Source organism: Priapulus caudatus, unplaced genomic scaffold, assembly GCF_000485595.1.
Source record: "Priapulus caudatus unplaced genomic scaffold, Priapulus_caudatus-5.0.1 Scaffold530, whole genome shotgun sequence".
Lineage (NCBI taxonomy): Eukaryota > Metazoa > Priapulida > Priapulimorpha > Priapulimorphida > Priapulidae > Priapulus > Priapulus caudatus.
The window spans coordinates 169,934-189,193 of NW_014577591.1; the positions used below are offsets into that span (position 1 = coordinate 169,934).

The 19,260-nt window shown below is 43.0% G+C and overlaps 2 protein-coding genes across 4 annotated transcripts in view; both read left to right on the top strand.

Moving 5' to 3' along the window:
- The first annotated feature begins 1,486 nt into the window (after positions 1-1,486).
- On the top strand, positions 1,487-2,968 carry LOC106811351. Its single transcript, XM_014814938.1, has 4 exons — positions 1,487-1,606; positions 1,825-1,940; positions 2,215-2,358; positions 2,645-2,968. The coding sequence occupies exons 1-4, from the start codon at positions 1,594-1,596 to the stop codon at positions 2,900-2,902; spliced, it is 531 nt and encodes a 176-aa protein (XP_014670424.1). The 5' UTR covers positions 1,487-1,593; the 3' UTR covers positions 2,903-2,968.
- Positions 2,969-5,097: 2,129 nt separating this feature from the next.
- Positions 5,098-19,260, top strand: part of LOC106811355 (zinc finger protein 90-like) — a 15,202-nt gene continuing 1,039 nt past the window's right edge. The window contains exons 1-10 of one of the 3 annotated variants that reach the window (XM_014814941.1): positions 5,098-5,476; positions 6,181-6,323; positions 7,267-7,399; positions 8,550-8,721; positions 9,106-9,172; positions 10,291-10,470; positions 10,950-11,032; positions 11,270-11,477; positions 12,576-13,011; positions 13,458-13,753. In XM_014814941.1, coding sequence (XP_014670427.1) covers positions 8,594-8,721; positions 9,106-9,172; positions 10,291-10,470; positions 10,950-11,032; positions 11,270-11,477; positions 12,576-13,011; positions 13,458-13,753 — 1,398 coding nt within the window. In that variant the 5' untranslated portion in view covers positions 5,098-5,476; positions 6,181-6,323; positions 7,267-7,399; positions 8,550-8,593. Of the gene's footprint in view, positions 5,477-6,180; positions 6,324-7,266; positions 7,400-8,549; positions 8,722-9,105; positions 9,173-10,290; positions 10,471-10,949; positions 11,033-11,269; positions 11,478-12,575; positions 13,012-13,457; positions 14,015-19,260 lie in introns of those variants that run through there. The other 2 variants (XR_001394138.1, XM_014814939.1) reach the window with 2 other exon arrangements.

Genomic DNA, 19,260 nt, shown 5'->3' on the forward strand with positions numbered 1-19,260 from the left:
CCCCTTCCCCCACCCTCCATCTGCGATAGTGGGCGTGTCCTAACAATGATGTGTACGCAACTGCGTGTCTGCATATCTGCGCGTAACAAATGTGGTACTACGCACGACTGAAATTTTACGTTTATAATCGTAGCAACAGACCTCAGATGAGCCCAGACGCTTTACGGCTCTTGTTTAGCCAAAACTAACAGATTGCGTGTGGATAAACTCTTAGTTACCACAATCAAATCGTTTGTCCAAAAATTTCTCGAAAGAATTTCAAAATAAACTCCAAGTTTGAAGTTACCTCAAATAAATTGTGAACCGAACAAATTTCTTAGCGACCACAAACAGATTATGGTTCCATTAGTCCCTTAGTTCATCCCGCTAGACCATTTTGATCTCGAACCCTCAATAGTACTGACAACGGCCATACATGCACTCATTTCAGTGAATACATTTATGATATGCACAATTTTTTCATTTCTGCTTATATATTTGCCTTATTATATAAAACGGACCATGTCCCATCCCAAGAAAAAAATCATGAATGAATTCAACGTCTATGGGCACTGCCATGATAGAATGTCGAATAATATTGTCCAGAAAGTACAAGGCCTCTTTATGTTAGTCAGCATCTTTTGCTTTTATACTATTCTTAATATCTCAAATACCGAAATTGCATTTTCTTGTAAGGCAATATTTTGCATCCCCTCGCATTGCTGAAACACAATTGTTCAAATCATGTGTCTTGACCACCCACTAATTACCCACATCATCTGCAAATCCAGCACACGCGGCCCTAGACAAGCGTCCTTTTATTAGAGCTTCAATTGATGTACATTTTACACATAACATTGACTTGATCTCTGTATTCAGATGTTCCAAAATTGCTATACATTATTTTAAATGTGTCTCATACAAAATGTCAAATATGGAATTTCCAGTATGTGAGATCATGATCAACACCCTGATAAAGAGACCTATTTGTATAAAACGGATTTGTTGTAAATTTTTAACCGGAGGTTGTCTTGATCTCTGACCTTGTATCTAGATGTGCTAAAAATGCCATATATCTTCTTTTTTCTTCTTCTTTTTCTTCTTTTTCTTCTTCTTTTGTCTTCTTCTTCTTCTTCTTATTCTTCTTCTTCTTCTTCCTCTTCTTCTTCATTTAGCTTCTTCTTGTTCTTCATTTAGCTTCTTCTTCTTCTTCTTCTTATTCTTTTTTTTCCTTCTTTTTCTTCTTCTTCCGTTATCAGTCGTCCATCAACTTGCTGATCATTATGACTGTGACTGTATCATAAATATTCACAAATTATATAATATATTATATAACAATAATAGAATATCTATATAATGGATATAGGATATCTATGTTGACAACGACAGCTTTTCATAATCCTGTCTTTCGACACTGGTTTTAGTGACGTTCAGGTGCTTCTTCATCTGTACCATTCGGCTTCTTTCGGTTATTAGAATGATCAAACTGGACACCGGATGCGGATGTTTGAGCGCCGCCATTATGGGAATTATGGGATCGTGTAACCGGAAAATTCTGCTGACATTTTTGTTTTGTAAATATTAATATAATTCTGTGCTAATATCTGAAAGATTATGGAAGAAATGGGTAAGTGTTGTGATGCTCACATGTTTATGAATTCAACTGAGCCATGCGATGCACGTTTCTAACGCAATACATGGGTAAACAACGCGGTCGCTAGAATCGGTTGTAAAATTTTCCTGTGCTCCTGAAATTAAAATGGCGCCGCTCCAGTAACTAGGCAAACTTTCTTATGTAAACACTGTAAACTTTGTTTTAATTCACTCCCGATTATTCTATTGTAGATGTTTGTGTCAGAGACAGTGTTGATTATGAGGAAGTGATACAGTACCTGAGAGGATATTATCCAGGAAACGTCACACGCGTCCTACGAAAACGCGCGATCTGTTTTGTTCTTGAAGTATGTTGTTTTTATTATTTTAATGTTTACAGTTTAGTTGTAACTTGTAGCACAGACCTCTCGCCTCTCGCGAGTCGCCACAGGCCGCTCGCCTGTAGCAGAGCGAAGGGCTAGCCTATAGTTCCAGAGCTAGTAGAATATCACATAATAACAATTAACACAACAATGAGTAATAATTACAGCAATAATCCAATATATTAAAACATTACCATACCATCTTACATTTATAATGATGATGTAGTTTGCAGTTACACTAGTTTTCTAAATATTTCAGAATGACGTACTGTACTATAAGAAGGGTCATCGACCAGTAATCCTATCCGTTGAAGAGCGTAAGAATGTGCTCCGGAAATGCCACGTCGACGAGGCGTCGGGATATCACCTTGCGAGGGAGAAGATGTGGTATAGGGTCCGCAACGTACGTTCTGCCATCTCGTAAATAGTAAACGGGACGAATAAAATATGAAGCGTGTCCCAATCGGCCATTTAGATGCTAGGAAAGAGAGTAATGGCAGCGATCTATGTATTATTTGTACGATTGGATCGAATTAGTAAAGTCAAATACTTTGCATTGTTGCTGATACGTCTCTGCAACGATGGCGTATGCGATCTCGCCAATATTAATCGATCGCCGTGTTTAATTCTCGGGCGCGCATGGCGCAAACGTTAAACGTTCCCTTTCTCGTGTCTTCGAAACGTTGCAGATTGGCTACTGGAAGGGGCAGTACAGGGACGTGGTGGCCGTTGTACACAACTGTCCCGAATGCAGCAGCAGCAGCGTCGCCGACGACGACGAGAGTGGATCGTGCAGCTCGGCTCCGGAAGACTCGGAGGACGTTGTGCGGAGCGAGGCAGATGGCGAGGCCGAGGCGGGAAACCCGGACGCGAGCGAAGACAGGGATCGCGCTGCCGTAGAGAGGGTTGCCGACAGAGTGTGGAAAAACGTGGGTGTGACTCGTTAATTTAGCTGTCGGGTTGTTTAACGCCTAACGATCTCTCGCGATGAAGGCTGTTACTGATCTAACCTGTAACATGTCGTCCTTATGGATCTAAGATCCCTGTGTACAGTTCTACAAATGTTGCTTATAGTCAACGTTCACGGTAAACTTTAGAAATTTATTACGATTGAGTAATTTGAAATACTTATGTGTGACCCAAGAGTGTAAGCCTTATATTAAACACGTACGAACTTATATTAAACACGTACGAACCTATATTAAACACGTGCGAACCCATATTAAACATGTACGAACCTATATTAAACGCACACTAATCTATATTAAACACGTACGAACCTATATTAAACACGTGCGAACCCATATTAAACATGTACGAACCTATATTAAACGCACACTAATCTATATTCAACACGTACGAACCTATATTAAACACGTACACACCTATATTAAACACGTACACACCTATATTAAACACGTACGAACCTCTTCGTATTCGAAATTCTTATGTAATCTCTTCATGTTCAGAACACAATGTGCGAGGATAAGCATCCATCGAATCTCAGACGACTGTGGACGCCATCTTCAATGCGTATTCCATCCAGCTAGTATGATTAGATGAAGCCAGCGATGAACGATGAAGGACAAACCTCGGAGTTAACATGAGACCATCGAATGAACTACGAGCATTGCAGATGTTTAACGATAGTAACGAATGTAATTTTGACGAATGCTCGAAGATGATCAGCAGATCATGATAATATTTATTGATAATAGTATTCAGGAATCAAGGCAAATCTCTCTTATAAGTTATTATTGATGGTGGGATTAGAGCAGCCGTAGAAATCTCAGGTGAAAGCAACGTAAATCTTTGGGAGGAGTACAGACCATGTACCACGTTGGGAGATTGGTCCATTGAGGCATGTGATGTTATCTAAAAGATTAATATACTTGATATGATAAAGTATACTACATATTTTAAGCAATCATGTGTCTTTATTATTATTATTATTAGAAGTATTATAATTGAGATCTGAATCAGAGCACATGAAAGTTACAGTCTGATGTGTAAATACGATGCCGACATCTCTATAGGCGCCATAATTTATCATTTTTGTAATCTGGTTGTTTAAAGTTAATAAACGCAGTAAAGCTACAAAGTTACTATATGTGTTTATCTATCGTGTCATTTATATGATTTTGTAATACATAGTACAATGCTTGTACCACATCACATCTTTTTTTTAGTGAAGACACGAAATTAATGTATGTTTGACCATATATTCCATACAATCATATCAACAGTATAATTGATAAAGTGGTGCATCGCTTCTTATATTTAACTGCTCTCAAGTATGCATCTGCTATCTCAAGGTATTTGATTTTATTGACGTTATAAATGCACATGTTCCGCTTGATATCATCACGCAATACTTCGCGTGCGTCAACACTAGCGCCGAATAACGACAAAGAACAAAATAAATAGGGTTAAAAGGTTGGACTCCTTGGTATGGTTTACGGAACTTACAAACTAAGTCAGTATATAAAGTCATACATACTATACTAAATCAGTGCATGTGGTCTTCATTCCCTACTTTTCATCCACGATATATAATCTTCTGTCCCAATCTATTCTGACCATAAGTTTATTCGGTCACTTTCGATCACACGGTGAACTGCCTTGAGCTCCAGGTGCGTGGTCTACTTACTAATTACCTTTCGAGGTCTCGGCATCATTATAAAACGCACGCAGTTATTTCTCCTCTCTAGCTTCCCGCAGAACCAGTTCTTTACGTACTATAGTCGCGGTGTGTACGTAGGTAGAAGTTCTCGTGTTAGCCCTCGACGATTTACACACGATCTTCATCTACGTCGCATCTCGCGTTTCAGGTGAGATATGTATATATATATACTACGTGCAGTTATAACTGAGTTTTAACGTGAGGTTTAATAAGCACATCGCATTGCTATTAACACACCTTTAGCAGGTGTCGCGTGTGTTCGTGTTAGAATGAACTCGTATATATACTATAGCATAGTTGAGCAAGGAGGAGGCGGGGGTGAGGGAGGGAGGAGCAAGGAGGAGGCGGGGGTGAGGGAGGGAGGAGCAAGGAGGAGGCGGGGGTGAGGGAGGGAGGAGCAAGGAGGAGGCGGAGAGGCACATTGCGCGGAGCAGGAGCAAGATCGCCGCCGCGGCGGCGGTCGTTCCAGGTAAGTGAGGGCAGGAGGAGGTTAAAGGTCATGTTGGGCAGAGAACTGCTAAGCCCACTTTAAATCTGTGTCTGTATCTGTGTCTACGATGTGTGTATCTGTATCTGTGTCTACGCTAGTGTGTATCGATGATATTTGTCGTGACGTGTGTTTGTCAAACTTGCTAGTTTTAATCTCGTGCACGGTACGTCAAAATTTACGTAGTAGCTTTCTTTTTCTATCAGAAGAGGTCGCGGCGGTAGCGCCAGAGGAGAGCAATCGAGAGAAAATATGTGAGACGTACATAGAGATTCACGGTTCGAACCAACCAGCACCCACCATCGCCGGAATAAACCAGCTCTCTATCCCGCGCCGGAGTGATTCCAGCAGGTGAGTTTAACTCGTTTGCACCTGTTTCCCTCTCAAGTCGACCTAACCACCTGGAGCGGTTGACATGTCAGCTATATATGAATCTATATATAATATAAATTAAAATGTATATAATAGATTTAAATTTAAATTTATATATTATATAATATATTTATACATATAATAAAATTATAATCAAATATATGTATATAAAAATATAAATATCAAAAAGGTTAGAGTCTATAGATAGATCTATATATAATAAATAAATAGGCTCTAACCCCATCATTGTCGAGACAAGACGTCCTAAAAGACGATGCTTGGCAACAAAGTGCCACAGAGTCGGCGATTTGACATGCAGGCGCGAATAACTCGTGTAAACTGCAGATTTAACCTCACAAACCTGGACCAGGGACCTGCAATATCTGGGAGGAAGGGGGGGGGGTGTCTGGCTTAGATGGGTAAATCATTTGAAAGGCACGCTCAATAGTGTGTGTAAGCATACGTGTTTGGGTGTGAGTGTAGACTGCGTAAGAGTAGTAGTTAGGTGGCCGTATTCCTGGCGAAATAATACGGAAAGATACGATACTATAAATAAGTATATATTAACAAGCGACATGTAAGAAAACACATCACAGGAGCTTTATTGAATTCCACGAAAGTTTGAGCGAGTCGTACTGTCAACATTAGAGTACAGTGGTATCTACGGCGATTTTTCTTTCAAGTGCCAAAAACAAAGCGAAGAGGGGAAAGATGGGATACACACGCAAGCACGCAGAGTCGAAGGCGTTCAAGTGTCCCAAGTGCTCAGCGACATACATGGGATCCCAGGCAGAGCTGGACATGCACTTGACCTGCCACGTGGATGGTGAGAAACGCTCAGACACGTGATCGTGCCACGTGCAGCAGTAGACAGATCACATTTTGCTTTGTGTCGCTCGCTTTATTCACCTTTGTTTCTCTTTTGTGTGGCGAACAGCCGTGTTGTGGATATGTAACGAATGTCGCCCTGCCTCATGTGACAGTTGAAAGATACCTTAGTACCTAGATACCGTAGTTTACCTTGCTTTGTTTCTGTTTTATGTGACGTCTTGCAGTGTAACGGAAGTGTAGCACCTTTAAATGCAGTCATGCAGCATGTTCAAATGCCTACCACTAATTTGATTGAATAGCCTAGTGACCTAGTAAATAGGCCTAATAGCCTAAACAGCCTAAATAGCCTAGTGACTGAATAGCCTAGTGACTGAACAGCCTAGTGACTGAATAGCCTAGTGACTGAATAGCCTAGTGACTGAATAGCCTAGTGACTGAAGGCCTATAATCTGAATAGCCCGAGTGGACGACTGCCTATGTGCTGAATACTGCATACGCTGTATATTTTGTGGTGGTTTAATTTGGGATTAACTTTCCCCCGGGCGTAGATGGACGTTCACGTGATGTGGCAGCACTAGTGTTAGGATTAGGGTTAGGGTTAGGGAAATAAGGCCATGTCTAGCACGGAAGTATGACTGTGGAAGATTGGACTTTGAAGGTAGCGAAGTGACTAGTGCTGCCACGTAACGGCACCGTCCATCTACGCCCGGGGGAAAGTGACACCCGTTTAATTTTCGCGAACGCGTCCCCGACCGCGAAAATAACAACACGCTGTTCAATCTTCACTGATTCGGAATTCACCGACCGCGAAATGAACCACTCGCGATATTGTCGGTCAAGTCTGAATTCAAGAAAATATCTGTACGCGAAAAATATGGCGTATACAGTATAGTCTACTCTAATACATACACGTACGTAATCATGTACGCTCGTTCCAGGTCTTAGTGCGTTGGAGTGTCCGCACTGCAGCAAGCAAGTCAACACCTGGTCGCACATGTCTCGTCATCTCGGCGCGCATGGCTTGCGGGAATACCTGCGCGCCTCCTCAGCCACGCCCGTGAAGCTCGTAGTGTAAGTCGGCAGTCTATCTCTGCGGTTCGACGATGGCTCGGGACACGAAATTCAGATTTTTTTGCACCGGTTTAGAGGGCTGGTGAAACAGTAATTCTTACCAGCCCTCACCATAATTTACCAGCCCTCAGAAATTAGTTTGTAAAATCAATGTCGTGTTTCACGCTTTCAAATTTGTAAAATGTTGATAACTTATGGCGTGATACCTTTCAGGTAAAATAGTAATGTAGGCTATTTGCTATATAACAATGTCAGGCATCTATCAATATAGTTTCAAATAAAAATACTAATAATCTAAATCGATTCATAATAAAATTTTAATAAAATTAATAATAAAAATAATAATAAAAATATAAACATCCTTAAACAAATTTAAATTGCATCCCCAAAAAATCTGCTAGAGATGCTCACCTCCGATTGACTGGAACCCAACTTTCTCGAATTTGCCGCGTAGGAGTCATCGATATCATTTACCTGTCATCGTGCTCATCGCGATGTCAATCTCCTATCCTCTGACTCAATCTCAGTCTCAATCTCAGTCTCAATCAGTCTCAATCTCTTCACAGTCTCAATCTCAGTCTCAATCAGTCTCAATCTCTTCACAGTCTCAATCTCAGTCTCAATCTCTTCACAGTCTCAATCTCCTGCCCCTCTCTCTCTCTCTGGGCAGGTGTTGGCACTCGATCTCAGTCTCAATCAGGTTCAATCTCTCCCTAGTCTGAGTCTCAATCAGTCTCAATCTCACCCCCATCTCAATCTCCTGCCCCTCTCTTTCTCTGGCAGTGTTGGCACTCGGATCTCAGTCTCAATCTCTGCCCAGTCTCAGTCTCAATCAGTCTCAATCTCTCCCCCTATCTCAATCTCAGTCTCATCTCAATCTGCTCCTCAGTCTTAATCTCAGTCTCATCACTCTCAATCTCTCCATAGTTCAATCTCAATCTAATCGGTCTCAATCCTCGCCTCAGTCTCATCTCAATCTCAATCTTAGTCTCAATCAGTCTCAGTCTCAATCTCAATCTCAATCTTAGTCTCAATCAGTCTCAATCTCTCCCCCATCTCAATATCAATCTCAATCTCAATCTTAGTCTCAATCAGTCTCAATCTCAATCTCTCTCCAGTCTCAAACTCTTATCCCCCTCTCTCTCGACAGGTGTCGACAGAGGCTGCGACAGGACGTTCAGGACGAAGGGAGACATGACGAAGCACTACCAGCAACGCCACGAGGAACCGCGCTACACGTGCGAACACTGCGGAAAGCTCTGTCGCTTCTACGAGCAGCTGACGCGACACATAGAGGCGAAACACCTCAAGAAGATCATCAGGTGCTGATTGATTTGTTTGATTGATTGATTGATTGATTGACATAGAGGCGAAACACCTGAAGATGATCATCAGGTGGCTGATGATTATGTTTGATTGATTTGATTATTTGACATAGAGACGAAACACCTGAAGAAGATCATCAGCGTACTGATTGATTGTTTGATTGATTGATTGATTGACATAGAGGCAAAACACCTGAAGAAGATTATCAGGTACTGATGCTAGCGTTGGATAAAATACGCGACTCGTCCTTTTTCGTCGGTCCTTTTTTCGATTTTTGAGGCGAAATTTCAAATGTTTAAATCTGGGTTGAAATGTGTAACTAACAGTAATCTTTTCAGTATTTCTACAGTAATTCTAAGGTAGATCTTTTGATGTTACAGGTGCGAGTACTGCCCATTCAAAACGAAAGTATCAAAGGCATTGACTGTACACATGAGAGTTCACATGGTAGGTTATCAACCGTTCGACGCTCTGATGCAGCATTTTTTAATGGTGAACAATAGAATGATCTTTAGCATATCAAGTTCTTTATTATCATAATCATCGATATTGGGTGGATTTATTGACAAAGACAAGCGAGGGGAAAATTATTTTCGGTCAAATCAGGTTTCAAGCATAATAGCTACATTTTCTATTCCTTGTTCATCGATCATTTACTCATTAGAGATCAATTATAAACTGTACATTAAGGTAATATTTGTCATTACTTAAATGACCCATTATTGTTTTATTTATTTACTCTTTAGAACTAATTATAAACTGTACTTTAATGCAACTATTTGCTCATTAGTCCTTTTAATTTTTATTTTTATTTACATCAGTGTGATATAGCTGTGTACATGCATGTGGGTTGTTACTTGAGCGGTAGAGGCATCAGCTGTGAGGTGTCCATGTGATATAGCCGTGTACATGCATGTGGTTGCTACTTGCAGGGTAGAGGCATCAGCTGTGAGGTGTCCGTGTGATATAGCCGTGTACATGCATGTGGTTGATCCTTGCAGGGTAGAGCATCAGCTGTGAGGTGTCCGTGTGATATGAGCTGTGTACATGGGCATGTGTGTTGCTACTTGCGGCGGTAGAGGCATCAGGCTGTGAGGTGTCGTGTGATATAGCTGTGTACATGCATGTGGTTGATCCTTGCAGGGTAGGACATCAGCTGTGAGGTGTCCGCTGGTACATGCATGTGGTTTGTTAAAGTAGCTTGAGGGTAGAGGCCATCAGCTGTGAGGTGGTTGCCGTGTGATATAGCGCTGTACATGCATGTGGTTGATCTTGGCAGCGGTGCCGCGCATAGAGATCAGCCCCTGGAGGTGTCCGTGTGATATAGCTGTGTACACGCATGTGGTTGATCCTTGCAGGGTAGAGGCATCAGCTGTGAGGTGTCCGTGTGATATAGCTGTGTACATGCATGTGGTTGATCCTTGCAGGGTAGAGGCATCAGCTGTGAGGTGTCCGTGTGATATAGCCGTGTACATGCATGTGGTTGATCCTTGCAGGGTAGAGGCATCAGCTGTGAGGTGTCCGTGTGATATAGCCGTGTACATGCATGTGGTTGTTACTTGCAGGGTAGAGGCATCACCTGCGATGTTTGTGGGAAGCAGTTTCCCACGAGATCTCAGCTAACCTCGCACATGGTCCGCCACCAGGAGGGAGTCGGCAGCATCTGCGACCAGTGCGCTCAAACGTTCAAGTCGAAAGGTTCGTTAGAGGCGCACGTTCGACGTAAACACCAGCCCGTATCGAAGGTACGCACAAATGTAACGTTTTCTTCTGCTGTTGTGGTGTTTGAACTGTTTCTGTGAAGTTTTTATTTTTTTATTATGTTCACGGTGTATCATTGTAAAGCATTTTTTCTTGAAATGTCTTTTTTCGTCTTTATAGTCATCACAAATATTTTCGAACCGCACGTTTCTGAAGTGCCTTAGTTCTTCTTTATATTGTTTGTTTATCAATTTAAGTCACATATTTATGAAATGTCTTTTTTCTTCGTTACATTTATCACCTATCATTTTAAATTACACGTTTCTAAAATATTTTATTTCTTTATTATATTTATCACATATCATTCTGCCTTATAATATTTTATATATAATGTATATTTTATAGGTAACATTATATTCATGCCCATTACGGTGTAACTAGTATGTCGTTGCTGGTGGCAGACTGGTCTTCCTCTTAGACTGTCGTCTGTGGTTAGTGATTCGTAACATTTGCAATGTTGCAGGAGATGTGTCCTGAGTGTTCATTCATGGGTGACCCAGACTACGTTCAAAAGCACATTGAGCGAGTACATCGCAAGCAATTCAGGTATTCTTCTCCCTCCTGTGTATTTACTTTCACTCCCCGTGTTATCGCAAGCAATTCAGGTATTCTTCTCTCTGCTGTGTAGTTACTTGCACTCCCCATGTTCTCCTCCTCCCTGTTGTGGGGTTCTGTTACTCACTGTTGTGTAGCTGTTATTTTTCATCCATATTTTTCACCGTTGTTTTGACATCAAAATTTGTCTTTATCGTCGTCGTCATCGTTTCCCCCGCTCGCCACCAGGTGCGGCGTGTGCGACTACGCTACGAACAGCGACGTTGCGTTGGAGCGCCACCTGGCGATGCACGACGACAGCCGACCGATGAAGTGCAGTCAGTGCGAGTATCGCGCACGCGACGACAAGACGCTGCTGGACCACGTGCGGAACCGCCACACCGCGGAGGAACTGACGCGCGTGCACGCGTGCGGGGTGTGCGGCAAACGCTTCAAGGTATGGCCGCTGCATTATTTATGGCTTAATACTATATACGCCATATTTTTCGCGAATTCACACTTGATGGACAATTTTGCGAGTGGTTAATTTCGCGGTCGGTGAATTATGAATTGGTCGGTATTATTCGGTATGAATTATTCGCGTGTCGGGGACGCGTTCGCGAAATTCGCGAAAATTAAACCACCGCGAAATCTACAGCGTATTACAGTATACAGTAATCTAGGTGAGGAAATTAGTAGATTTTTCTACACCATGAAAAGGCTAAGGAACTGAAGCGCGTGCACGCGTCAAGGTATTATCACCGCACGATTATTTATGGTTTAGGCCTAAAAAAAGACGTTTGTTTCCGCTAACCCGACCGAGTCCATTTTAAACCGTCGTGTCGAAACTTTATTGTGATGGGCCAAAAAAAAAAATTTTAATTAAAATATTTTTAAAAAATGAAAAAAATCCATCGTGATATCGATAGGTGAATGCATTGATTTGACTTTGAAATCATTATATGGGCTGTTATAAATATAAAACAAGTATTGTTAGAATACAAAAAAATAATATTTGATAAAAAAAATGTTTTGCCTGCCTAGAGTGTTCATTTTTTTTCCACATCGTTAGCAGAAACAAACGTCTTTTTTAGGCCTTAAAGTGTAATCTAGGTGATTCAATTAGTGGATTTTTCTCTGCACAGCGGAGGAACTGACGCGCGTGCACGCGTGAAGGGTGTGCGGCAAATCCTTGTGTAATGTGTAATACGGTAATCTAGGCAATTGGTCATGGCGGCGAAAATCAAAACGAGCAAATCATAATTCGAATCGTGCATGTTTTGGTGCTACGAAGGTTCTGAGACATGTTAGCGTTACTCTAGACCGTTGCTGTTACTCGAGCAATAACGGAAAGTATCTTATGAGTGGAGAAAACACGAGACTAGTCGGAAATTATTTTCGAAATCCTGGCTTTAAATACTGATTAAAAATATATATAATTAATATATATAATAAAATTATATTTATTGTTTCTCCCCACCACAAATGCACACGATGCTGAAAATTAAACCACGATTAAATAAAAATTCATTTTTTATTATTCTTCCGCCACCAGACGCGCACGATGCTCAAGTCGCATATGCCGTCACACACGAACGCCAAGACCTACTGCTGCAACTTCTGCAACTACGCCTGCAAGTACCGCCAGACGCTCTACTACCACCTGCGCGTCAAACACGACGTGACATCCCTCGCCACTGGGGGGCGTTCCGTCGCCGCGAAACAAGAGACGCTCGAGATCTCGGGCGGGATCGAGATCGGCGGGGACTCGGCCGGGGAGCACACGGTCATACTGCAGCTCGCCGGCGAGGCGGCAGCCGCGGCAGCACGCGGGGAGGCGGTCGTCATCGATACGAGCGGTCTGCCGGACGACGTTACCATGGAGACGATCAACGTTGACGGGCGCGGCGAGCGGATGGGACCCGTCGGACAGACGATCGTGATCAGCGGCGGCCAGGTGGTGGCGCCGGTGGAGCAGCAGCTAGCGGCGGGTTCGTGATTTTTGGTCTTAATCGACTCTTTGATCTTAATAATTAATCTTTATCTTTAGTCGGAATCATTATTCTTAATCTTTAATCGTAAACTTTATTCTTTATTCTTAATCTTTAATCTTTATCTTTATCCTAGTCTTTATCTTTAGTCGTAATCTTGATTCTTTATTATTGATCATTAATCATAGACTTTATTCGTTATTCTTAATCTTTAATCTTAAACTTTATTCTTTATTCTTAATCTTTATTCTTTATTCTTAATCTTTAATCTTGATCTTTAACCTTTAATCTTAAACTTTATTTTTTATTCTTAATCTTTAATCTTGATCTTTAACCTTTATCCTTAATCTCTAATCCCGATCTTTTTTACTAATCTTTAATCTGAATCTTCAATCTTTGATCTTAATATTAAATTCCAATCTCAAGTTGTAACAAATCCTCCGCAGGCGACTCGAAGGACATCGGCCAACAGCAGCAGCAGGAGACTTACGTCCTGCGTCTGTCCGAAGGCTCGCAGGACACGTACGTGCTGAGCAAGGAGAGCCTCGCACGGCTCCAGCAGGGCGACGTCCCCAGCACGATCATCCTGCAGCAGCGGGGCGCCGGCGGCGGCGACGGAGAGTCGACATACATCGTGCAGACGGAGGCGGATCAGCAGGCGGCGGAGACGACGACGACGACGCACGCCGCCGAGATACTGCAGCAGCTGATGTCGATCGCTCACACGGGCGACACGCAGGAGGTCGCCGAGGAGGCGGTCGCCCCGGCAACGTGAAATACTGCAGCAGCTGATGTCGATCGCTCACACGGGCGACACGCAGGAGGTCGCCGAGGAGGCGGTCGCCCCGGCAACGTGAAATACTGCAGCAGCTGATGTCGATCGCTCACACGGGCGACACGCAGGAGGTCGCTGAGGAGGCGGTCGCCCCGGCAACGTGAGGAGGCGGTCGCCCCGGCAACGTGAGGAGGCGGTCGCCCCGGCGACGTGAGGAGGCGGTCGCCCCGGCGACGTGAGGAGGCGGTTGCCCCGGCGACGTGAGGAGGCGGTTGCCCTGGCGATGTGAGGAGGCAGCGCGGGTACGATGCAGTCGCCTTGACGACGAGATGAGGCTGTGCAAGAAGGCAGTTGCCCTGGCAACGTGAGGAGGCAGCGCTGGGATGATGCAGCTGCCTTGACAATGAGAGGGGGCTGTGTGAATGGAAATGATGGGGTCGCCTCGGCAACGTCATGAAGCAGCACAAAAGAGATGTGATTGCCTCGGAAACGTATTTAAGTAGTACAAGACCGGTCTCTGATTTTGCTGTTTCTGAAACGAAAGATTCATGGAAGTAGAATCGTACCTCTCTCTCTGTAAATCATGCCAGGATGGAGTTACTGGACGGTTCGGTGTGTACACGATGCGTCCGATTATTCAATCTAAGGTTGCATGCATGCGCTTGTGCTTGTTTGCTTTTAACGTCATACGACGGCCGCTGATGATTGTGCTATTTGGTAGATTTGGCACAGTATACGCTAAGTGGCCACGCGATATCTGCCTGTGTGTCATGATGTCGAATTAAATCATACTTATACGGGTTTACCACAGGTATTCTAGCAGGGCCATATTAGGTCAAGGACATTCTGGTCTTGAGACCAGAGCCAGGACGGGCCAGCAGTTTTATCTGATTATGAGAGGTCTATATATGCTAACCTCCTAGGCTACCTCTAACCCATTAGCTACACACGCTACGCTAACTTTAAAGCTATTTTGAATACAGGGCCGTAGACTGAGCAAATTTCTAGGGGGGGGGTGCAAAATTTCATGAGTCAACTGTGTAATGATGAGCGACGGGCGTAGCTCTTTATCGACGTCCATAGTGTGGTAGGGGTGCGGGGTCTGAGACAAGGCTGTCATGGATAAGTGATAAAAAAAATCACGTTGGGGTTATTTACGATTATTAGCTAAGCTTGTTTTTTTTGCTCTAAAATCTAGTGGGGGCAGCTGCCCCCTTCCCCCCCCCCAAGAAGCTACGGCCCTTTAATAGCTACTTTGAAGCTACCTTTTTTTGCTAGAGAACAATAGGGCGATACCCATATAAAACAACGTAGCTCGATATGTCGCAGTCGGAGAGTCGTGGGGGTAAATTTAAAACGCCACCACGGTAAGACTGTCCGTGGACCATCAAAGGTGCTGGACTGCCCCCATACCTGAACAGCTGTGACCTATATCAATATCATAAGGTATCAGTAGAGAGGGGTCATCCACTGGTTTACATACCCCTGATGTGACGAAATGCGACAAGTAGTGAATAGTACAGTGGCGTGGGTAGAAAATTACAGAGCACCATTGCACTACCCGAGTAGCCCCCTCCACTCCTGCTACTGGGAGCTAAGAGCAATGTTTCACTACCCGAGTAGCCCCCTCCACTCTTGCTACTGGGAGCTAAGAGCAATGTTGCACTACCCGAGTAGCCCCCTCCACTCCTGCTACTGGGAGCTAAGAGCAATGTTGCACTACCCGAGTAGCCAGCCCCCTCCACTCCTGCTACTGGGAGCTAAGAGCAATGTTGCACTACCCGAGTAGCCCCTCCACTCCTGCTACTGGGAGCTAAGAGCAATGTTGAATGTTCACGTTTTTATCTGCCTGCTAGGTAATAAAGATCTGTTGTAAAACTAACGCTGTCTTCATAATCTAGTAATAATTTTGTAGCTTATCTCGATGATAAGGAGATCAGCATCACTGCTCTTAATTCCAAATCCGAAATGTGACTTCGTACGCACGCACGCACGCTCAAAGTTGAAGGAAGTGTTAGAGGAGGTACTGCGTATGGCTTGTAAGTGAGGTGCACGTCTGTTTTATTGGAGCATGCTCCCAATTTCTTGCATTCTGGATTACGCAAGGAATTAATTGCATTATGCAATGTGGAGCATTCTCCCAATTCCCAATTCTGCCCCATGCTCCCAATCAAAAATATTATATACAATTTTATTATTTTCATTTTATTTTGTAGCTGATCGCAAAGGTAAGTCGAGGAAAGCTAATCTCTCTATCCAAATCCAAAAACTAGATATTAGCACGCACGCACGCACCTATTGAAGAAAAACTGCTGTTAGGGAAAGTGCTGAAGGAATGTTGTTTGTGAGCTAGGTACACGTTGCTTTACTGTACATGCTCCTAATTTCCACCGTTTGATTTCAGCTAGAAAATCTGCAGTAAACGGTTGGAGTTTTGTAGGTAAATTGGGTGATCATACCCACAAGTTTCAATAATTCATGATTTATGCATCTAATACATGCAGCTTGTAATAATATTAGACAAGATAACCAACCATGGTGGACCTGTGGCTTGGTTTTTTGTGTCCCTACTATTAGATGTTTCCGGACATAATACAATCGAAATCATAATAATAGTAATTTGTCACTAATTGACATTAAAATAGGGGTATATACGGGTAAGACACATAAGGGACATATAAGGGTAAGACATCTATGTCTGGGTCATTTCTTTAAATTCCGCAGAGGCAGTGAAATGTCGTTCACAGCATGTTCAATCTTATTCAAATCTTATTTTCTTACAAGTCGGCTATACGTAGCTTATAGTGAGACCACACGCACGCGCGTACTCACACACACACACATGCACATCGCAATAGTTATGCAATTTAATATCGGGGCGATTGAAATATTATTTTTTTCATTTATTACCTGTTTTTTTTGCACGGATGTATTTTGCTAGCTTTTTGCTATGGCTACGCGGGGTTTGGTATGAACACATTCACGCAATTCCACACACACGCGCACACGCACATACACACGCACGCACGCACGCACACACACACACGCACGCGGCCTTTAATAACTTGAGAAACCGCCCCCTAGCGTCAGTGACTGACATGCAATTTGCCACATGTCGTTCACACGGCTTGTACACATACAGTAACCCTCCGGGAAGGCGCATATGCGAGAGAAGTTACGGGTCCTTGAAAACGCCGAAAAACGCGAAATTCCGTGACGTGAAACCCGTTTTCGCATCAATCATAATTTGACCTTCGTTATATAACTCGAAATGCGGCACCTACGCATTTGTTTCCGGTAAAATGAATAATATCAGCACACTTGTAAATGAAAATAAACAGGTTTAAACACGTGCGATGGTTATACGTTATGAGCTAGTATTATAATAAATACACAAACGAGTTCATTTTAGCTCGGCAGTAGCGGTGATGAGTATTGTGTGAGTCCCGTACGTGACGCTTTGTGACCGGCAAACGCCGTACGAAGAACCACGCCATATAGGAGACGATTTCGGTGTTCTCTATTTGGTTCCATAGCGCAAATTTTCTGCTGGAAATTTCTGTAACTTTATGGCGAATTTATGGCCGTGTCAAGGGTTCGTACCCTGTGCAAATTCTCAAGCTGATTGGGATTTGGAGAGGGAGCCTAGTCAATGTGAATTGTGTACATTTATTTGGGGCTCATTTTATTTTCCACAAAATCTAGGTATGGACGAGGGTATTATTCTTTACGCATCTCTTCGCATTTATTCTTTACGGTTATTTACATTTAATATGCTTTTTTATTTTTCTCTAACATCCAAGGGGAACACAAACACTAACAGCTGCCTTTTTTACGGTTATATACATTTAAGGCCTTTATTTTATTTTTATTGGATTTTTTATATTTTTATTTTTATTTTTCTCTACCATCTACGGGACGACTGCTCCCCTGTCCCTCTTCCCTTCAGAGGCTACGGCTCTGGTATCTTGAATATAGCCGCCATTCGCAGATGGGAAAACGGAAGTGGGGGCCATTACCAGATGTTGGAGATACAAACGGTGGAGGTCCATTCTCAGTGTTTCCCAGGTCAAAAAATACGCCGATTGTCAGTTCCCGCTGAATATTTTTCCCGATTTTATAATTGATATTTCGGTTTACTTAATTGTGTTCCGGTTGACTTCTATTCGCTAATCACGCAAAATATTATCCGGTATATATATCCCTGTTCCACAATAATTAAAATGGTCAAACTCCGCGTCCAGAAAATGATTTCCCCCCTCCTCATTCACAAATTGGGGGAATTTCTGGAACACCGGTGTGAACATAGCGCGCCGTGGAAGCAACAACAACAACAATAATGTTATAATAACAATAACAATGTTTGCGGCACTTGAGAATCCACCACTGAGGACGATATGTCCCAGAATTGATCTCTGACTTGAATCCTGATCGGTGATTACCGATTGATTAATCCATCGATTACGGAACAACGATATCTACTCGGTGTCGTTATAAAAATTGTTGTTTCAAACTCACCGATGATTTTCGTATAGCTTTCACTCGAACAACTCCCCGCGACATCCTAGCAGTAAATCTGTGCTCGAGACTTAAGCCCTTTGATATTTGCTAGAGCCTCAAACAGCTGCCTGTTTATTTATACCCAACAGCGACGGCAGTGGGTGGTGGAGGAGGAGCGAGAGGAGGAAGGTTACTGTAGAATATAGCCATAGTCGGTATACGCAGCGTTAACATGTGTGTGTGTGCGGGCAGCGTGGATATATCTCCCCACCATCATGGTACCACTCGATCCGGTTGTTACCACTCCACCCGCAGCTCGGATCATCGATCGTTAGTTAGTGTCGAGCAAAATCCGAACTTCTAATCTTACTCGGATCGGTTTAACACAGGACGGTGTGTGTTTGTGCGTGTATACTTAATTGCGAGAAGCGGAGGCCTGGATAGTCTCTAGACTATACGAGACGCATATATATATACACTGCTGTGCCCCTCGTACGTGTGGGGTCGATTAGCTCAACACTCGATGCCAGTGAGGTAAAAAGTTATTAGCGATGTGCTGTTTGTGTTGTGTCTGTGTATGTACGAACCATCCGGACCCTTCTGTTGAGAATCAATCTATAGTTGCTGAGTCTTCATTTGGTTCTTCTTACGCGGGAAAACACAGGTTTGTGGCGTTTCGTCTACCAGTGGACGTATTGTAGACGTTCCTTGGAAACGTCCTAAATTTTGCTGCTTTCCAAAAATAACAGAACCGTTTTCTTGCAAAATTTGTTTGGTTGACGTCTCTGTTTCTTCGTCAGCACTTGAAGATTAAGACGGACAAAACTTTCTGCAGCTCGTTATATATATATATATATATATATATATATATATATATATATGTGTGTGTGTGTGTGTGTGTGTGTGTGTGTGTGTGTGTGTGTGTGTGTGTGTGTGTGTGTGTGTGTGTGTGTGTGTGTGTGTGTGTGTGTGTG

What these genes read in the sequence shown, in the direction of transcription:
- LOC106811351 (XM_014814938.1), top strand. An exon ending in CGATCTGTTTTGTTCTTGAA is followed by an intron (nt 1,941 to 2,214) that starts GTATGTTGTTTT and finishes TAAATATTTCAG; the next exon opens with AATGACGTACTGTACTATAA. An exon ending in TGTGGTATAGGGTCCGCAAC is followed by an intron (nt 2,359 to 2,644) that starts GTACGTTCTGCC and finishes GAAACGTTGCAG; the next exon opens with ATTGGCTACTGGAAGGGGCA.